Source organism: Geotrypetes seraphini, chromosome 7 (assembly GCF_902459505.1).
Source record: "Geotrypetes seraphini chromosome 7, aGeoSer1.1, whole genome shotgun sequence".
Lineage (NCBI taxonomy): Eukaryota > Metazoa > Chordata > Amphibia > Gymnophiona > Dermophiidae > Geotrypetes > Geotrypetes seraphini.
Genome location: NC_047090.1, coordinates 14,006,428 through 14,024,955, shown reverse-complemented (window position 1 = coordinate 14,024,955; position 18,528 = coordinate 14,006,428). Strand labels below are relative to the sequence as shown.

General features: G+C 45.8%; 1 protein-coding gene across 4 annotated transcripts in view; it reads right to left on the bottom strand.

The window, feature by feature from the left end:
* MYRFL (myelin regulatory factor like) overlaps positions 1 to 18,528 on the bottom strand; it is a 59,257-nt gene that overhangs the window by 5,848 nt on the left and 34,881 nt on the right. For all 4 annotated transcript variants that reach the window (XM_033950694.1, XM_033950691.1, XM_033950693.1 and 1 more), the window contains 8 exons: positions 17,593 to 17,702; positions 14,544 to 14,707; positions 12,783 to 12,846; positions 9,284 to 9,363; positions 8,407 to 8,478; positions 8,265 to 8,323; positions 3,058 to 3,120; positions 676 to 763 (listed from right to left, as the gene is read on the bottom strand). In XM_033950694.1, coding sequence (XP_033806585.1) covers positions 676 to 763; positions 3,058 to 3,120; positions 8,265 to 8,323; positions 8,407 to 8,478; positions 9,284 to 9,363; positions 12,783 to 12,846; positions 14,544 to 14,707; positions 17,593 to 17,702 — 700 coding nt within the window. The remainder of the gene's footprint in view (positions 1 to 675; positions 764 to 3,057; positions 3,121 to 8,264; positions 8,324 to 8,406; positions 8,479 to 9,283; positions 9,364 to 12,782; positions 12,847 to 14,543; positions 14,708 to 17,592; positions 17,703 to 18,528) is intronic.

Sequence of the window (18,528 nt, the reverse complement as noted above, 5' to 3'; positions counted from 1 at the left end):
AAAGCGAGAATGGAAGAGAGAGTGAAGTGGCCACAAAATCAAGAATGTTTTCCATTGCAGGGGTGTCCCTTTGGAATACGTTGCCAGGACACCTGAGGTTATGCTCTGACCATTTTAAGTTCAAAAAACGGTTATAAACCAAGTTGTTTGTAGATGTCTCTATGTAGAGGCAATTACCTAAGACAGGCGTGAATTCTACAATTCCAGTATCTTAAATTGAAGCTCACAATGAGCAGTTCTATAATTATTTATGTAATGAAGATTGTATGTTGAGATTAGGGGTACCGGACATCCGGATTTTCCCGGACACGTCCTCCTTTTGAGGACATGCCCGGGGGTCCGGATGACTTTTCAAAAGCTTTCTTTCTGGTAGGAGGGCATCCGCGCATGCATGGGGGTGGGATCGAGGGCATGGCAGGGCGGAACCATGGGGTGATGGGGTGAGGATGGGGGTGGACTTTCCAGACGGATAATTGGGTAACCCTAGTTGAGAGCGAGTTGAAATTTGTTAGGCATTAAAATGTATTTATGAATGTTATTTTAATGGAAACCGCTTAGAGTATAGGCGGTATATAAATTTTCAAATAAATAAATAGAAACCTGAATATGCCTGAATTAGAATTTATAATCCAAACAGGCGCTCGTTATTTTACAGGAACGAAACAAGCCACTCACCCACACTGCAGACTTTTGCTGCAATATCGTCTGTCAATTAGATGCTGGTTTTCCGTAATCTGAATAGAACTGATTCTCGTGTCGATCCCTGGAAACATTGAGAAATTCGGAGAGCAGATTAAGATCATGTGGGGCTAACATTCAGCCTTCAGCTGGTAGCTGTGTCAAGCCGCTGATGGCCACGGGACAGATTCAAGTCCGGAAATTCAACGCCAGGCCCATGTCCCCAGACACTGACCCAAATCTATGTGGGTGCTAGCCGGTATTCGGTTCTGGTCAGTGGCGTAGCGAGCATGGAAGGCACCCTGGGCGGTGGCACCCCCGCCCTCTCCTCTGCCCCCCACCATGCGTGTGTGCCCCTTAACTTTCCCCAGCCCAAGCATCTCCAACTTAATGCCTGCACTGGCCTTGGCTCTCCTTCTGACATCACTTCGTAGGCACGGGACTAGAAATTGATGGCAGGGAGAGAGACGTGGCCACTGCGAGCAGAAGGTTGGAACTGCTGCTTGTGCCAGCAAAAAGCTAGAAGTACAGGGAAGTGAAGGTGTGCGTGTGGAGGGAAGGAGTGGGATGGAGCAAGGGACAGAGAGGAGGAGAGGTGCCAGCTGGGGGAGGGGTTCGGATCAGACCCCCCTCCAGAGAACCCTCTAACCCCAACACTGCCCCCCCATACCTTTCATCAAAAATCAGGCAGGAGGGATGCCCACTCCCTCCTGGTGCATCCTGGATGCCTTAGGCACCTGAGCCAATCAGGACCTTAGGTCCCTTATAGTGCATCCAAGATGCACAGGGAGGGAGAAGGGCAGCCATTTTGAAAAGGCGGCCTTATAGGACATGAAGGCGTGAGCATCCCTCCCACCTGATTTTTGACAAAAGGTACGGGGGCGGTGTCAGGGTTGGATGGCTCTTGAGCCGAGGGGGTCTGATCCCGAATGCCCCCAGCCCACTAGACCACCAGGATTTTAGGGGAGGGATGATTGGAAGGCAGGGGGTGCTTGGTGTTGAGGGAGGATGTCAGAAGGTCCCGGTTTTGGCAGCGGGGGAGGAGGCAGGGGTGCAGAAGTGCGCCTCCAATGTGGGTGCCCCCTACCTTCACTACATCACTGCCAACAATTGCAATTCAGTGTAATCGAACAGCATTTTATATTGAATTCTTCACCTTTCCAAATCTAAGCTCATGGTGAGTTACAAAATCAGGTCCAGAAGGCTAACGAGCTGACAGAATAACTTGCGGCCGCTAAAGATCAGCTTGCTCCATCTAGTGGCTACAGTTGTACCTGCAGAACATGGAGGCCACCTCTATGTCTTTGTTTAGGGTTCTCTCACCTACTTCATGTGGGAACAACCCTAAACAGAATAAGCTGTAACCAGTGGCGTAGTGAGGGGGGGGCGGTCCACTCCAAATGCCATCTCGGTGGGGGCACCAGCACCCATCCTCCTCTCTGCCACACGCTCCTTCCCTCGTACCTCTTTAATGTCCACGGCGCGAGCAGTACGGGAGAAGGGAAGGGGTGTGCGCAGGAGGAGGCAGGGAAGGAGCAGATGGGGGTGAAGGGTGCAGAGAAGACGGTGAGGGAGGGGCACCTCTCACCCTCGCTAAGCCACTGGCTGTAACCAAGGCAATGGGATTCTCAGCCTGCTGAAAATGATCTACATAACACCCAGAACTCCCTGCACCCCTTACCTTGTTTACGAAGGTTGGCCGGAGGGATGCCTACTCCCTCCAACCAGCAGGCCTGCCTCTTGAAAATGGGGAATCCTGGGATATGCCGGGGAGGGGCCTAAGGCTCTGATTGGCCCAGGTTGATTAAGGCCCCTCGTATGGGAGGGTCCTTAGGGGTCTAGGCCGATCAGAGCCTTAGGCCCATCCCCAGATGTAACAGGGAGGAGCCTAAGGCTCTGATTGGCCCAGAAGCCTAAGGCCTATTCCTTAGACCACTTCTCCGTGGAAACAAAAATATGTGACTATATCACTGGAGTTACTTTAAACTATGCTCCGCCTCACTAAAGAAGTCTTACAAACACTATTTTCGTGTCTCTGAAAATCCTTTGAAAATGATCTACACAACACCCAGAACCAGAAGACCCCCGAAAGGTATCTTATCGCTTGCTAGAATTTAAATTCTTTTGCCCAGCAAGAGCAGTGAAGATTCTTTCTAGGAAGTTCTTAAAATTGAACCATGTTTTCCCAAGGTATTTTCAAAGATGGATGCCATCCGACTGGATCAAGTATCCCATGTATACACATTCCAGAATCTGTCTCCAAGAAATACACTGATGAACAGTGGAATGGCACCTCTAGAGGACATCGAGCTCATAAATGGTCCTGAAAAACCACCGTATAATTATTTAAATTGGAAGTATAATATAAGGAAGTCTTACAGTCAATTCCAAGATCAGGTTTGTCCAGCCATCTTCTGTGATCCAAGGCTTTACTTCTGTTTCCTGAATGAAAACAACACTAAATATTGTCGGTTTTCTTTTCCAAAAGTGTCAGACCCAGTTTTGTAAATGTCATCTAGGTCAGAACATTCAAAATTGCAAGCTATTTTAGAAAAGGTTCGTTAACATTTTAGAAAATTATAAGGTACAGGATAGGGTTGCTAGCTCCCCCCCAGGCCTCCCTAGTTATACCCACCCCGCCCTAATCCCACCCTAGCTCCACCCCCGCTATATCAACCCCCCAACTGGCTGTTGCACCGTCAGCTCTTCCTCTGACATCACTTCCTGGACCTGCACCCAGGAAGTGACATTAGAGGAAGAGCCAACACAACATCAGCTGGGGGGGGTGCTGCTGGCACCAGGAATGTTACAGTGGTACAGGAGAAGGGAAGTGGGGCATGTGAGGCAAAAGGGAGCGAAGGAGTCTGTAGAGGATGGGGGGTGGAGAAGGGGGTGGGGGAAGGGGGGGCGCCTCTCACCCTTGCTACACCAATGTCTTCATGAACCATTTAACGACACTCGTAAACTTGCTGTCATTAGAAGACGATACTGTTGCACCTTACATAAGAATAGCCTTACTGTATTAGACCAATGGTCCATCAAGACCAGTAGCCAGTTCTCACAGTGGCCAATCCAGGTGCCTAGTACCTGGCCAAAACCCAAGGAGTAGCAACATTCCAGAATCCCAAAGTAACAAAAGATTCTACAATCCCAGAGTCTCAAGATTCCAGGGCAACATCTCAAAGAATAGAAAGATTCCGGAACCCCAAAGAGTAGCAACATTCCATTCAGAATCCTAAAGAACAACAAAAGATTCTAGAATCCCAAAGAGTCTCAAGATTCCAGCAGAATGTCAAAGAATAGCAAGATTCCGGAACCCCAAAGAGTAGCAACATTCCATGCTACCGATCCAGGGCAAGCAGTGGCTTCCCTCAGGTCTTTCTCAATAACAGATTATGGACTTTTAGAACATAAGAATTGCCACTGCTGAGTCAGACCAGTGGTCCATCATGCCCAGCAGTCCGCTCACGCGGCGGCCCTCTGGTCTAAGACCAGCACCCTAACTGAGACTAGCCCTACCAGCGCATGTTCTTGTTCAGCAGAAACTTGTCTAACTTTGTCTTGAATCCTTGGAGGGTGTTTTCCCCTATAACAGCCTCTGGAAGAGCGTTCCAGCTTTCTACCACTCTCTGGGTGAAGAAGAACTTCCTTACGTTTGTACGGAATCTATCCCCTTTCAACTTTAGAGAGTGCCCTCTTGTTCTCCCTACCTTAGAGAGGGTGAACAACCTGTCCTTATCTACTAAGTCTATCCCCTTCAGTACCTTGAATGTTCCGATCATGTCCCCTCTCAATCTCCTCTGTTCGAGGGAGAAGAGGCCCAGTTTCTCTAATCTTTCGCTGTACGGCAGGAACTTGTCCAAACCTTTCTTAAAACCACCTTTCTTAAAACCTTTCTTAAAACCGCTCTTACCACAACCTCTGGAAATGCGTTCCAGAGCTTAACCTTACCTTTATCCCTGGTTTTTGGTTTCTGGTGGTTAATCCACGCGCTTCGTCTTCTTTTCGCCGACTGTACAGAGCAACAGTGGGCTTTCGCACACGGCAGAAGATCACAGAAATTGATGTCAGGAATTCCATGTACAGGCGGTAAGATGGCGGCAGTCGTTAAAAGGCTGCCTGCACTGGGCACTAGGAAAACAGAAGACATTCACAGGTACTACAGGCGGGGGAGGGCAAAGATTTTCTCTGCGTTTCGTTTCCCATGTCATTTGAAGCTCGGGGGGGGGGGGGGTTCTCGTTGGATTTCCTTTTCATAGGGTTACCAGACGTCCAGAGTCCTCCGGGCAAGTCCTCCTTATAGAAGCCATGTCCGGAGGGTCCGGGTGGCTTTTCAAAACCCGGTACTTTGTCCGGCGTTTTGAAAAGCTTCCAGCTAGCAGCGACGTCAGGACGGCATCTGTGCATGCGCGTGGCTCATCACCATAGCACGGAACACTCCCTGATTGGCATGACAACTTCTATTCAATATTTCTTAGATCATCATCAATCGGTGCTGTTAACTTCTATTGATCTTTCAGCAGCATTTGATACGATTGATCATCAACTTCTTCTTAACAGACTCCAATCTATTGGGGTTTCAGATGAAGTTCTTGCTTGGTTTACATCTTATTTCAGTGATCGCACATCCACAGTTCTTTTCAATGAATCTTCCTCCAAACCTTCACAGATTAAACATGGGGTTCCCCAAGGATCTATTCTTTCACCCTTACTTTTCAACATTTTTCTTGCTCCACTAATGACATTATGCCAATCTGTAGGCTTTCATGTTTTTGCCTATGCTGACGACATACAGCTACTGCATCCTCTAAATAACAATAACATAATTGAAATTTCGGCTATTAATGGAAAACTTGACCTAATTCATCAATGGCTGGATAAAAACAGATTGGCTCTTAATATCAAAAAAACTAATGTCATGCTCTTTCCTTGGAAAGATAGTTTCCCTCTTGTTACTCCTATTTCTATTCAAAACGTTCCCCTAAAATCGGTCAAAAATATTAAAATTTTAGGGGTAATTTTCGATAATAAACTTAATTTTCATGACCACATTAGTAACATCGTGAAAACTACCTTTTTTAGGTGACGTAAAATTCGCTCTATTTCTAAATTTCTATGTCCCAAATCACTCAATATACTGATTCACTCTTTGGTGATGTCTAAAATCGATTACTGCAATTCTTTGTTTAAAGGAATTGCTTTACATGAAATAAAACGTCTGCAAATTATACAAAATGCATCAATTAAATTAATAACCAAATCCAAAAAATTTGACCATGTAACACCACTTCTCAAACATGCTCACTGGCTTCCAGTTATTCACAGAATAACTTACAAACTGTGTATAATCATCTTTAAAACCCTATATAATATGACCCCCGCATTTTTATTTAAGTTATTAATTCCATATTCTGCAAGGAGAATTTTAAGATCTAACGAACAAAACTTACTGTCTATTCCCTCGCTGAAAATCATTAACACGAGAAGACAATTTATTTTTTTCATGTACTGCACCGCAGACTTGGAATGCCCTCCCTATTTCTTTAAGGGAGGAGAAGGAATTTGGGAAATTTAAAAGTAACTTAAAAACTTTCCTTTTTAAAGATGCCTTTGCAATCTAATTTTATTATCCTATTATTCCATCGTACTTTATTATATCTTTTTTTATTTATTACCCTCTTGTATTTTCCTTGAATGTTTCTTCTTTACTTTAATGAATTGTATTTCATCCCTCCTTACCTAATGTTAAGAATATGTTAAACTGAGTGTAATTTAATTTTGTTTAAGTATTTATATGTACTGTATTGTCCCCTAACAAATGTAATTTTAATGTGTACATCGCTTAGAAGTTTGATTAAGCGATTAATTAAGACACCTAATAAACTTGAAACTTGAAACGTCACACCAGTGCATGCGCAAGACGCTCTCCCGACGAGCGAACAGGTTGAGGGGCGGGGCTGGGGCGGGGCCACAGGTCTGGATTTTTTTTCCGGAAAATCTGGTAACCCTACTTTTTCATTTCAAGGTCAATGTCATCAAGAACGTGAGTCCACGCTATCATCAGCAAACAAAAACACCCCGCAAGATGTGATTTTCTGTTTGGATTCATTTCTTGAGCAACAAAAAAGAAATCCAACCAAATCTGCAGGAAAACCACCGGAACAGGAAAACCAAACAAAAACTGTAGACAATGTACACGATGCAGGCAAGAATTTATTGTACCAAAGTTAAAATGCAGTAAGATAAAAACCTTTTTGCCAACCAAGGGACCCAACACGGTCCGTGTTTCGGACAACACGCCTTCGTCAGGGGTCCATGGTAAATAAGGTATAAAATATACCACATGAAATGAAGATAACAACAAAAGCCTGACTGTTGAATACGCCAAAAACGCTGCTAAAAATAAAGCCACTCACAAGGGTCCCTTGGTTGGTAAAAAGGTTTTCATCTTACTGCATTTTAACAATGGTACAATAAATTCTTGCCTGCATCGTGTACATTGTCTGCAGTTTTTGTTTGGATTCATTTGTTAACATATTGCAAATGACAAGGCAAATTGAAAGCACAAAGGGCCTCCTAGTCCAGCCAAAACCCTTCCTGTAAGAAATTACCTAGGGGAAAATTCTCAAATGTTCGTGGTAAAATCTGACGGGCCACTGTTGCGTTCGCTACTGTAACGATTTAAAAAACGCAAGTCATTTTTTTTTAATCCGTGTAAATCAAGGTCATGGAATGTTGCAGAGGGTTGCTAAATTTGCATGTGCCAATCGCCGGTGATAGCGATCAGCACATGCGCAGAATAAATGCACAAAGCCCCCCACCAAAAAAAAACCCACCCAAATTGAAGATTAGCAGGAGAGATAACCACTCCCTCCCGCTGCCAAGCAACACCCCTGACAACACCCCCCCCCCCCCCGGCAGCAGGAGAGATGCAAACTCCCTCCTGCCGCCATCGTGCCTCCAACAACTCCCTGCACCCCTTACCTTGTTTACGAAGGTTGGCTGGAGGGATGCCCACTCCCTCCAACCAGCGGGCCTGCCTGTTGAAAATGGGGAATCCTGGGATGCGCCAGGGAAGGGCCTAAGGCTCTGATTGGCCCAGGTTGATTAAGGCCCTTCGTATGGGAGGGGCCTTAGGTATCTAGGCCAATCAAAGCCTTAGGCCCATCCCCGGATGTACCAGGGAGGAGGAGGAGCCTAAGGCTATGATTGGCCCAGAAGCCTAAGGCCCTTCAACCAACCTGGGCAAAGCAATCTGCCAAGCAACCCCTCTTTCCACATACCCCCCCCCCCCACACACACACACACACACAGTAAGGATAGAGAATCTTCCAGAGTGCTTCTTTCAGTATTAATGACCTCGTTATAATACATTTGCATGGCAGTGTCAGAGACTGCTAGGAAGCTCGGAAAAAACCACTGTAAGCCGTTTTGATAATCCGCCACTAAAATATAGTTTTGAGAATCTTCCCTCTAGTCTTCATCTCAAGTTTTCCCTTCACATTTTCAGTTTCTTTTGTTTTGAATGTCAAACAGTCTAGCAGTTTGATAACACGAGTTATAATATCAGAGTATCCATTCCATACCTAACAAGGTCGGGTGGAAAGGAAGCAGAGTGGAGCTGGCAATATCTGTGTTATTATACCTAGAAAAGGACCAAAAGCAAAGTGAGATTTCATGCTCTGGGTTGCCTCGAAAATTGACCTGAGGGGTCATGAAATGGCCTACCAGGAAGAGGGTCCCTCTTCATTGCTGTCCTCTTGCAGAGCAAGCATATAAAGCGTGGAAATGGTGACAGCGCTGCAAAACAATTATTCAATTGTTAGTCTTTCCGAATGTAATTAGTCTCAAGGATGCTCAGTGTAAAAATGGGATGGCCAGCTGAGCTCTACAGGGGTCTAGTTTTCAAGCCATCCATCCCTCTTCCCCCAGCAGGATCTGGTGGCGTGATCTCTGTCTCTCCAGCCCCAGCACAGCCCAGAATCGAGTGTCTCGCCAATGTCCCCCACCTACCTCCTCTGAATATTTAAACTTTGGGCCGGCCAGCAGCAAAAGCGAGGTGAGCCTGCTGCCGTCGGCCAGCCCCGGAAGTCTTCATTCATGCATCGACTTCCTGTTGTCACATAGGCGGGACGGCTGCAGAATAAAGGCTTCCGGGGCAGCCGACAGCGGCAGGCTCACCTCGCTGCTGCTGCCGGCTGGCCCGAAGATTAAATATTCAGCAGAGGAGGTAGGTGAGAGATAGGAGAGAAGAAAACCCGGACAAACTCTTCAAATTGAGATAAGACATCTGGACACCCAGACAGTCCTCTTAACAAGAGGACATGTCCAGGTAAATCTGGACGGACATAGGGTAACACTAAGAAATTTGCCTGCCTTATAATTTCAAATCTGGTTACCAGATGAGATTATTGTACTTGGGCTACAACGATGGCCCAAAATATAGGAAGAGGGTAACTCCATGATCATGTCAAGTCTCCGAACAGAGGGAGGAAATGTGCTAATGTTATATTGTCTGGGAGTAGTTACTTTAAACGTTTATCAGTCATCTGTCTAATTAGAAAAACAGTGGAAACGTGACCGTGTCGGATCTATGTGTTCTTACCACAGTGCCATAACAGCAACCAATGCAATAACCGTCATCTGGAAAATCCTGTTTGAGCAAGACTGCTGCTTCTCTGGAACCTGGAAAAGGAGGTTAAGATCATTCACGGCATCCTTCCTCCCTTAATCCCACTATCTTATAACTCCTCGAGTCCTGACTCTACCAGACCCACCCAAAGGTATAAACTATCCTTCCCCTCTCTACACGGTATTCGCTATGCAGGCAAACTGGGAAAATCCCTTCTCTTCAGAATCACAGGTCTTTGGAACGACCTTACCACCCCGCTGCAGAACCTGGGCTCCCTCCAATTATTCCGCAAGCAACTGAAAACCTGGATTTTCACTAAAATGTAATTCTATCCCCCCTTACTCTTCTCTTCTATATCTAAGTTCATGTAAACCTTTTTTTTCCTTCTCTTCCTATATTTTAAGTTCTTGTAAACTGTGCCGAGCTCCACATCCGTGGAGATGATGCGGTATATAAACTTAAGGTTTAGTTTAGTTTAGTAATAGAAGCGAAATTGCCTGGTAACAAAACAACTTCAGTAGGCGTGCACAAATATTCCCAAGGAGTACATCGCTTATTTCCACCAACCCCTCGGGCACTACTCAGTTCATTCGTAAATCTTTAGCATCACGACTTTTGTTTGAAGCAAGTGGAGGCAAATGGTTTCTCGACAGGGAAGGGATGGATCCTTGATAAAGCCAAATGGGGCGAAACATGTTGGACCAACTATCCCTTGCCGAAGGATGAAAGTGTCTACGATAAGCGATTACAAAGCTTTATTTACGTAAAGTGATGCATCAACGATTGCATTCTTAAGAATTAATAAGTGTAGAATTATATTTAATCGCATCCAATTAAAAGAAGTTTAATTATGTTTACTAAGCAAAGCTAATGATGAATTGGGGTTGTAACGCTTAGCGCAATGTGATTTTTTGAGTGCCAAGTGGCCCTGCTTGCTGAACTTGTGAACTTTTAAAAGTTGTGATGCTAAAGATTTACGAAATAACTGAGTTGTACCCGATGGTTTGGTGGACATAAAAGGCACAGAAAGGAAGGGGGAAGGAGGAGTTCAGATACCTACTTGGAATAAAGGGAAAGAAGCAAGACAGTGTTGGGCTTGAGATACAGGGCAAGGGATCGAACTGGAGTTTGCCAATAATTGTTGATGTGGGGGCTGAGGCAGAAATGCATCAAAGCTCATAGGAACGGAATGGGAGAATCTTTCTTGAGCCCTCATCTCCTTCCCTCATCCTTGGTAACGTCAACATCCTTGCTGACGATCCCTCCGATGCCAACACTTCCAGGTTTCTTGCTCTAACATATTCAAACAATCTCCAGCCGTGCTCCACCACCCCCTAGGCCAGAATGGCCATTGCCTTGACCTTGTCTTCTCCTCCAACTGCTCTTATCACCAATTTCTGCACCTCAACACTTCCCCTCTCTGACCATCATCGGTTAACGTTCATAATTCATCACCCTCCCCCACCCCAGAACCGACCAATCACTACCTATACATTTAGGAACCTTCAGGCTATTGACCCTGGCACCCTCTCCACCACTTTCTCATCCTTCCATTCAACTACTAAGTCATGCAAGTCTGTCCTATAACATCATTCTATCCTCCACTCTAGATACTCTCCTTACATTTCACACCCTGTAAGGTGCACGAAACCCTGGCCTTGGCTAACCTCCAATATCCTCTTGACCTGCACCCAGTCCCACCCATCCCTGTCCTGTCACACTCCCAAGCCCGCCCTAGCCCCGCCTCCAATCCCACTCCAGCCCCGCCCCCTGCTGCCTGTTCTCATCGAGCAACACATCTGCGGATGAGATGCAAAGGAAGGAAAGCTTTTCAAAACTCGGACAAAGTGTCGGGTTTTGAAAAGCCGTCCGGACCCCTGGACATGTCCTCAACAGGAGGACATGTCAGAGGAAAATGCGGACGTCTGGTAACTCTATCCAATATCCACTACCTGTGCTTCTGTGCCCAATCTGCTGAATGTCTTTGGTTTAAATCCTGCGCACATGCTGACCTCTTAGACTTCAGATTCCTGCTGACGTCCTTCCAATCTACACTCTCACTCTCTGCGCACGTGCGAGAGTCGTTCTCATAGCGATCAGTCGGGCGGGAGAGTCAGGGATTGTGACAAATCTCTGCGTGAATCGTTTGCATGCAAAATTTTCGTGCAGAAATCGGATCGGAGCAGACCCACACAGTCTTACGGATCCTGTTTAGTGCATCTGGCTCACATAGTTCACCGCAGATGGTCTCTGTTATTCATGTTTGTTGCTGGTAGATTGAATTTGTGCCTTTGGTGTGCTCTAAGCTTGTTTGCTTGGTGTTACAATTCTGAACGTAAGTGTAGTAATCGTGCCGACTCTGCGTGAAGCTACAAAGAAGAACCAGGACTCCACTGTTGAAAGTCTATGAACTGGATTTTGGATTTAATGATGGCAATCAAGACAAAAGCTGGGGGCCCCCTCATATTTGTTGTGCACATCCAGTTATAGCAACAAAAAGTGTCATTAGAGGCCTGCTACTCAGTGGCGTAGCAAGGGTGAGTGGCGCCCTTCCCCCGCCGTTCCTCCCCCAACTCCCCCTGCCGTGCATGCGTTCCCCTTCCCTTCCCCCGTACTTCTTCAATTTTCCAGGCGCAACAAGTATCACGAACTTGCTGCCTGCGTCGTGTCGGCTCTGGCTCTGATGTCACTTAATAGGTGCGGGACCTGGAAGTGATGTCAGAGAAAGCCGACACTGACGCGGGCAGCAAGTTCATGATGCGGTTTGCGCTGGGAAAATTGAAGAGGTACGGGGGAAGGGAAGCGGCGCACATGCGCAGCAGGGGGGGTCGGGAAGGAGCAGGGGGGCAGAGAGGGGGATGGGTGCCGGCGCCTGGGGCAGACCCACCCCACCCCCTCTCACTACTCTACTGCAGCTACTCACAGTGTCAGCATAATACACCTTAAAATAACTTGAATGCTAATTCACATTCCATACAAGAGCAGATAGTGCAGCTGGTTTTAAGAAAAGTTTGGACAAGTTCCTGGAGGAAAAGTCCATAGTCTGTTACTGAGAAAGACATAGGGGAAGCCACTGCTTGCCCTGGATCGGTAGCATGGAATGTTGCTACTCTGGGGATTCTAGAATCTTGTTACTCTCTGGGATTCCGGAATCTTGCTATTCCTTGGGATTCTGTATGGAATGTTGCTACTCTTTGGGATTCTAGAATCTTGTTACTATTTGGGATTCTGGAATCTTGCTATTCCTTGGGATTCTGTATGGAATGTTGCTACTTCTTGGGTTTTGGCCAGTTACTAGTGACCTGGATTGGCCACCGTGAGAACAGGCTACTGGTCATGATGGACCATTGGTCTGACCCAGTAAGGAAATTCTTATGTTCTTATAAGGACTGATCAAGGACCATTACGGCTTCACATGATGGCAGAAAAAGGGGCACTCAGGACTCACACATCCGACACCAATTCCACTAACCTTTCTGGGGTTTACTGGAGACACTTTCTTTTGACGTGGTAGACTGGCAACACAACTGTATTTACTGTAAAATGAAAAACAGGGTCTACAATCACACACGTACAGCAAATATCACAGCAGAACATGCACTCAGGCAAGAATTTGCTGACCAGCCCAATGGGCTTGTGGTTATAGCTTGGTAGCAAATGGGCAAGCCTACGGTTAGTTTAATTTACCAATGTACAAAGGAACATTAAAAGCTGCAACTAATGTGTATTAATGGACAATTTAATGTCTGATGCAAATTGCAATCCTCCTAACAGTTAAAGTCCACAGTTTTTAAAATGCTGACCACAGCGTTTAAACATAAGCAGTTATTCAGCGCCAGGCCGTAACCAGATATCCAGGTATAAAGCAGCTGAGCACTGGTACTGAAAGGCACAGCACAAAACAGAAGAGAAAGCAACAGCGGAGGACATAAAAAAAGAAACATCCAGTCGATTGCGTCCAAACAGTTGGATTTATTAATGCTTAAGTGTTGACCCTTATGCATTGATGAAGCCATCTGTTTGAACGCCTTAGACGCTATGTTTTTCATCTCCTCCACTGGTACTGAATACCCAAATATAACGCCAAATATTGATGGCACGGGATAACTTCCTGCTTCACCCCTGGACCACACTTCCAGCACCGAGAGGCCACTGAAAAATCAATGGCTGGCTCAGGTGAGCAGAGCTTTACAGGGAGCTGCTCCTTTCCAGATAAGCCAATTGAATATCGGGCCCAGTGTTTAACCGCAGATGTACCAAAGGGCTTTAAGCCTAGTGTTTTGCAGCAGATAACTCCAATGTCCCGCCAGCAATGCATTCATATTATTAGTGGTGGTAACACATGCACCATTGAGGGCCCCCGTCCCCCCCAACTCATCCTGGCTAGCAAGTTAAGGCCCCCCCCTGACCTACTCCATGCAAAATAGGAGAATGGTCAATAGGAGCAGAAGGGTGCCAGAATCCAAAATGGCCCAAGCCAACGTCACAAGATCCTTTGCCCTGTGGAAAAGTCCGATTATATTTCTGTGGGTCACTAGAATTTGTATGACGATACTATTTATTTTATATACCTTTTTAAAGCAGTCTCTCCCCTCTTCAACAATTTTGTGCAAGCAAAATTTGTCAAAAATGAAAACAAAACCTGCTAATCAATATGGTTGCACGATTTTAAAATAACCAAACTCTTAGATTTCCAGCCTGGAAATGCAATAGTACAGTGTTCTTCAATGCAAGGCCCGAGGGCCAATAGCAGCCCGCAAAGACCTCTTTGGTGGCCCACATTGTCATTCTGGGAGGGGAGGGGAGTGGATTCTGTTACTCTGCTTTTCTATCCAGGCTCAGGACAGAAAGAGGAATGTAAATGGGGATGGGGATGGGAGAGCACATGCTTGACGGTCAAGGCATTTCTCAATAGACAAAAGAGAATGCATTTGGAAATGGTCACACACTTGAGAATACTCCCCAATGAAGTCTGAAGGTGGGTTGTGGGGATGGATGTCATTGACACGCACACACACTAGTAAGAAGTGTCATGGTCCCCATGGAACGATATTTAGCAGCTCTCCTTCAGCTCATTAGAATCCAAAGTGGTCCCAGCTTAAAAATTTATGAAAACCACTGCAATAGTACGAGAAAATCTCTTGGAGAGATAATGCAGCACAAGTTTTTCCCTATACTTAAATTTGCTCCGATGTATCATACATCAATAAACCGTCAGGCCCTGGTGCTCTACCTGCGAGTACTCCTTTCACTTGAAAAAGATCTTAAGCTGCTCATTCTTTTCAGCTTGGCAAGTTTTTGGTTCCAGGATTCCAGTTCTTCTATTCTTACTTCCAGGTTATTCGTGAGCCTGCAGAGCTGTTTAACTGCTCCCACATTCTCCATAAATATTTGGTCCTAAGCAAGAGTAAAACACATTAACAAGATGAAACAGCAAATTAATGGATCCCTCTGAACATTACAATGAACCGCGAAGCATGAACGATTTGGAAAAGCAACTCTACACAAATTCCCCCAAGATTTCTGGATTAGGCACATTTTTCAATATTATTCTTAGAAAATGGTTTTGTATGAACAAATGCATTCTCAACCAACTAGCAGTAAAAGAAAAGCTGTAAAGCACAGGGACCTCGGTGAAGTCCTTTAAACAGCTCTGGTTTACAGAATGTTCACAATAATTGTTATCTGATGATCTCAGGGTGGCGAGACAGGTGGAAAAGGCGATGTCCAATGCCAGGAGGGTGTTTGGGGACATAGAGGAATGGCCAGGAGGAAAAGGGAGGTGTGTCCTCTAATGCCCAATCCCAATCTTACCTTGAGTTCAGAAAATCGATAAAAACCTATTTGTTTGGTAAATTTATGTGATGATTTCACGTTATATTACATTGTACTGCATCATATTGTATTTCACTGTATTGTATTCCACTGAATTCTACTGTATTTTGTGTCTTCGCTGATATGTCTCAGTTCTCTTGCTGTGAACCACCCGAAACTTCCGGTTGGGCGGTATATAAGAAAATAAATTGTTATTATTATTATAATGCCATTGTAGATGTCTCTGGTGAGCAGTAGAATAGCAAGGGAGGGGGGCGGTCTGCCCCAGGCGCTAGCACCCCTCCTTGTCTCCATCCCTCTACCTCTTTCCACTCCTCTCCTCGCCACGCACGTGCCTCCCCTTCCCCCATACTTCTAGCCATTCATCGCCGCAAGCAACAACTTCAACGTGCTCCTCGGGACCACTTCCGGGTGCCGCACATAGGAAGTGATGTCAGAGAGAGAGAGCCGAAGCAGTCACAAGGAGCACCTTGAAGTTGTCGTTCACGTGGTGAACAACTAGAGGAATGGGGGAAGGGGATGGAGCGGGAGGGGGGCAGAGATGAGAGCGGGGGAGGGGTGCTACTGTCCCGGGCGCTTCTCACCCTCACTATGCCACAGCTGGTGAGGCCCCATGTGGAATACTGTGTGCAATTTTGGAGACACTCCCCCCACCTTCAATGGAATCGGCCCAGAGGACTGCTACAAAATTTCTATTCCCCCCACCTTCCCCTTGCTTTCCCTTCCCTTCGTCACTACCATTGCCAATATCTTCACCATACCCCGATCCTCAACTTGAGCAGGAAATGAGCCTTTGGAGTATCTGTGGGTTCTCCAGGTCTGCGGCATCCTTTCAGAGCCGTCTTGAGCCTGCATGAGTCCAGTGGTGCAGTAGGGGCGCCTTCTTGGTGGGGGTCGACCGGCAGTCATCCTCCTTTGCACCTCGCTTCTTCCTGATGCACCACTTTAATTTTCCCGGCAGGAACAGTATCGCCAACTTGGGGCCTGCTTTGGTGTCGGCCGTCTCTAACGTCACTGTAGGGTCTCGCGTCTAGAAGTGACATCAGAGGGAGAGGCAACGCAGGAGGCAAGTTCATGATGTTGCTCGCGCTGGGAAAATTAAAGAGGTGCGGGGGAGGCGGCGCGCGTACGGCACAGGGGGTCAGGAGGGAGTGGGGATGGTGGAGAAGGGTGCGGGGGAGGGGCACTACCGCCCCTGGCCCCGCTCACCCTCTCTACGCCACTGCCCATCCCTATGCTGCCACTCTTTCGCTTGTCTTATTAACCATGCCAGCATCATGCTGCTGCCCCACCACCTCCCCTCTCCAAATTCTGCCATCTTAGGGGGACCTCTAGTGGTAGGGTTGGTTTTGGATCTCTATTCCTTCTTCTTTTCCTTTAGTCAATGTATGCAAACTCACGCACATATGTAAATAACAGCAGCAAAGAGATATAGATGGGAAAATGAACCCTTCCTTATTACAGTGGCACTAGGGCAAGTCCGATTCCTTTCTCTCTATCCTCTGCTTTTATCTTCTTCTGGAGTCCTGGGTGAACCCCCCTCTCCCCTGCTTGTTTCCTTCACAAGCCTCGAACTGGGTACACCAGACTCCTCTCAAGCCACTGCCAGACCTCAAAGACCTCAAACAAAATCCTGAGTGGAGTAGAACAAGTGGATCGATTTTTCAGTCTGTCAAAAATTACAAAGACTAGGGAGCACTCAATGAAGCTACAGGGAAATACTTTAAATCCAATAGGAGGAAATTTTTTTTCCACTCAGAAAATAGTTAAGCTCTGGAACATGTTGCCAGAGGTTGTGGTAAGAGCGGATAGCGTAGCTGGTCTTAAGAAAGATTTGGACAAGTTCCTGGAGGCAAAGTCCATAGTCTCCTTGCTCTGGATCGATAACATGGAAGGTTGCTACTCTTTGGGATTCCGGAATCTTGTTACTCTTTGAGATTCTGTATGGAATCTTGTTACTCTTTGGGATTCCAGAATCTTGCTATTCCTTGGGATTCTGTACTGAATGTTGCTACTCTTTGGGATTTCGGAATCTTGTTACTCTTTGGGATTCTGTATGGAATCTTGTTACTCTTTGGGATTCCGGAATCTTGCTATTCCTTGGGATTCTGTATGGAATGTTGCTACTTCTTGGGTTTTGGCCAGGTACTAGGGACCTGGATTTGGCTACTGGCTTGATGGACCATTGGTCTGACCCAATGAGGCTAATCTTATGTTCTTAACACACTTGAATGTGACATTTTTTTCCTATAGCAATGAGGCAAAGTCCAGGTCCCAGTCACAGCCAATGATACCACAGCCACTTTTCCACTCAATCCAGCCCCCTTGTCTGAACACAGCCCATCCGCTCTCTGTTTCTGACCTTTGATTATAAAAACAATTTTCAGCAAGTGTAGCAAGAAGTTTGATCTCTTGCTTTTTTCAGCGATCATCACACACCAACCCACCTTATCAAGCATAAGGAACTTTTCTATACTTTCTCCATTTTCACAGGTAACATTCCCAGCTTCCTTTATGGCTCGCGGTAGGATCTCTCTCACCTCCTGGGCTATCAAACCTATGGGCAGGAAAAGGACACAGCGTGACACTCACAGAGCCTGGCCTGCTTCCATCTACGTATAGTGGAGTACAGATTAGAGCAATGAGATTTTATTTCATCTTAATAGTTAATGCTAATTAACAACCAACTGCCGTCTTTTAATTTAATTTAATTTTAATTTAATTCTTATATACCGCTAATAACCGTGAGGTTTCTAAGCGGTTTACAAAAATGATGCATTAAAAGACACAATAAATAAAAATAAATAAGATAGGTACTTGGAAATTCCCTAACTGTCCCAAAGGCTCACAATCTAACTAAAGTACCTGAAGAAACAATTTATGAAAAGTAAAGATAAAAATATAAAGACAGAGATAGAGATAGAAATGAATATTCCAACAAGATGGCGGCCAGTTAGGTCATCTTCTGTGCTGTCTCCCTTGTCCTGCTTTTGTTTTTGTTTTATTTTGCCTTTGTTGGTTTTTCTTTTAAATTTCTTTTTTGTTGGTGTTTTTGTTCTGCCTCTGCTGTTTTCATTTGGGACTTCCAGTTTCGTTGCTTCTTTTGAGCTCACCTACCGATTTCCAGTTTGACAGTTGCTCCGATCTGGCAGCTGAGGAACAGTTGCCTGATGCCTGAATGGCTCTATGGTGGCGGTTAAGAGTTGAAGAATTGAAGAATTTAGGTCGTGCAAGTGCCGACTTTGGGCGGGTTTTTAGACATGTTTAAGTTTTGATTATATAAGCCCCATAATGTCCCGTTACAGGTCAAATTTGACATAGTTGCAGTGGAAGATTTTTTCAATCCAAGTTTTTATCCTAATACGACCAATATGCATTTCTCT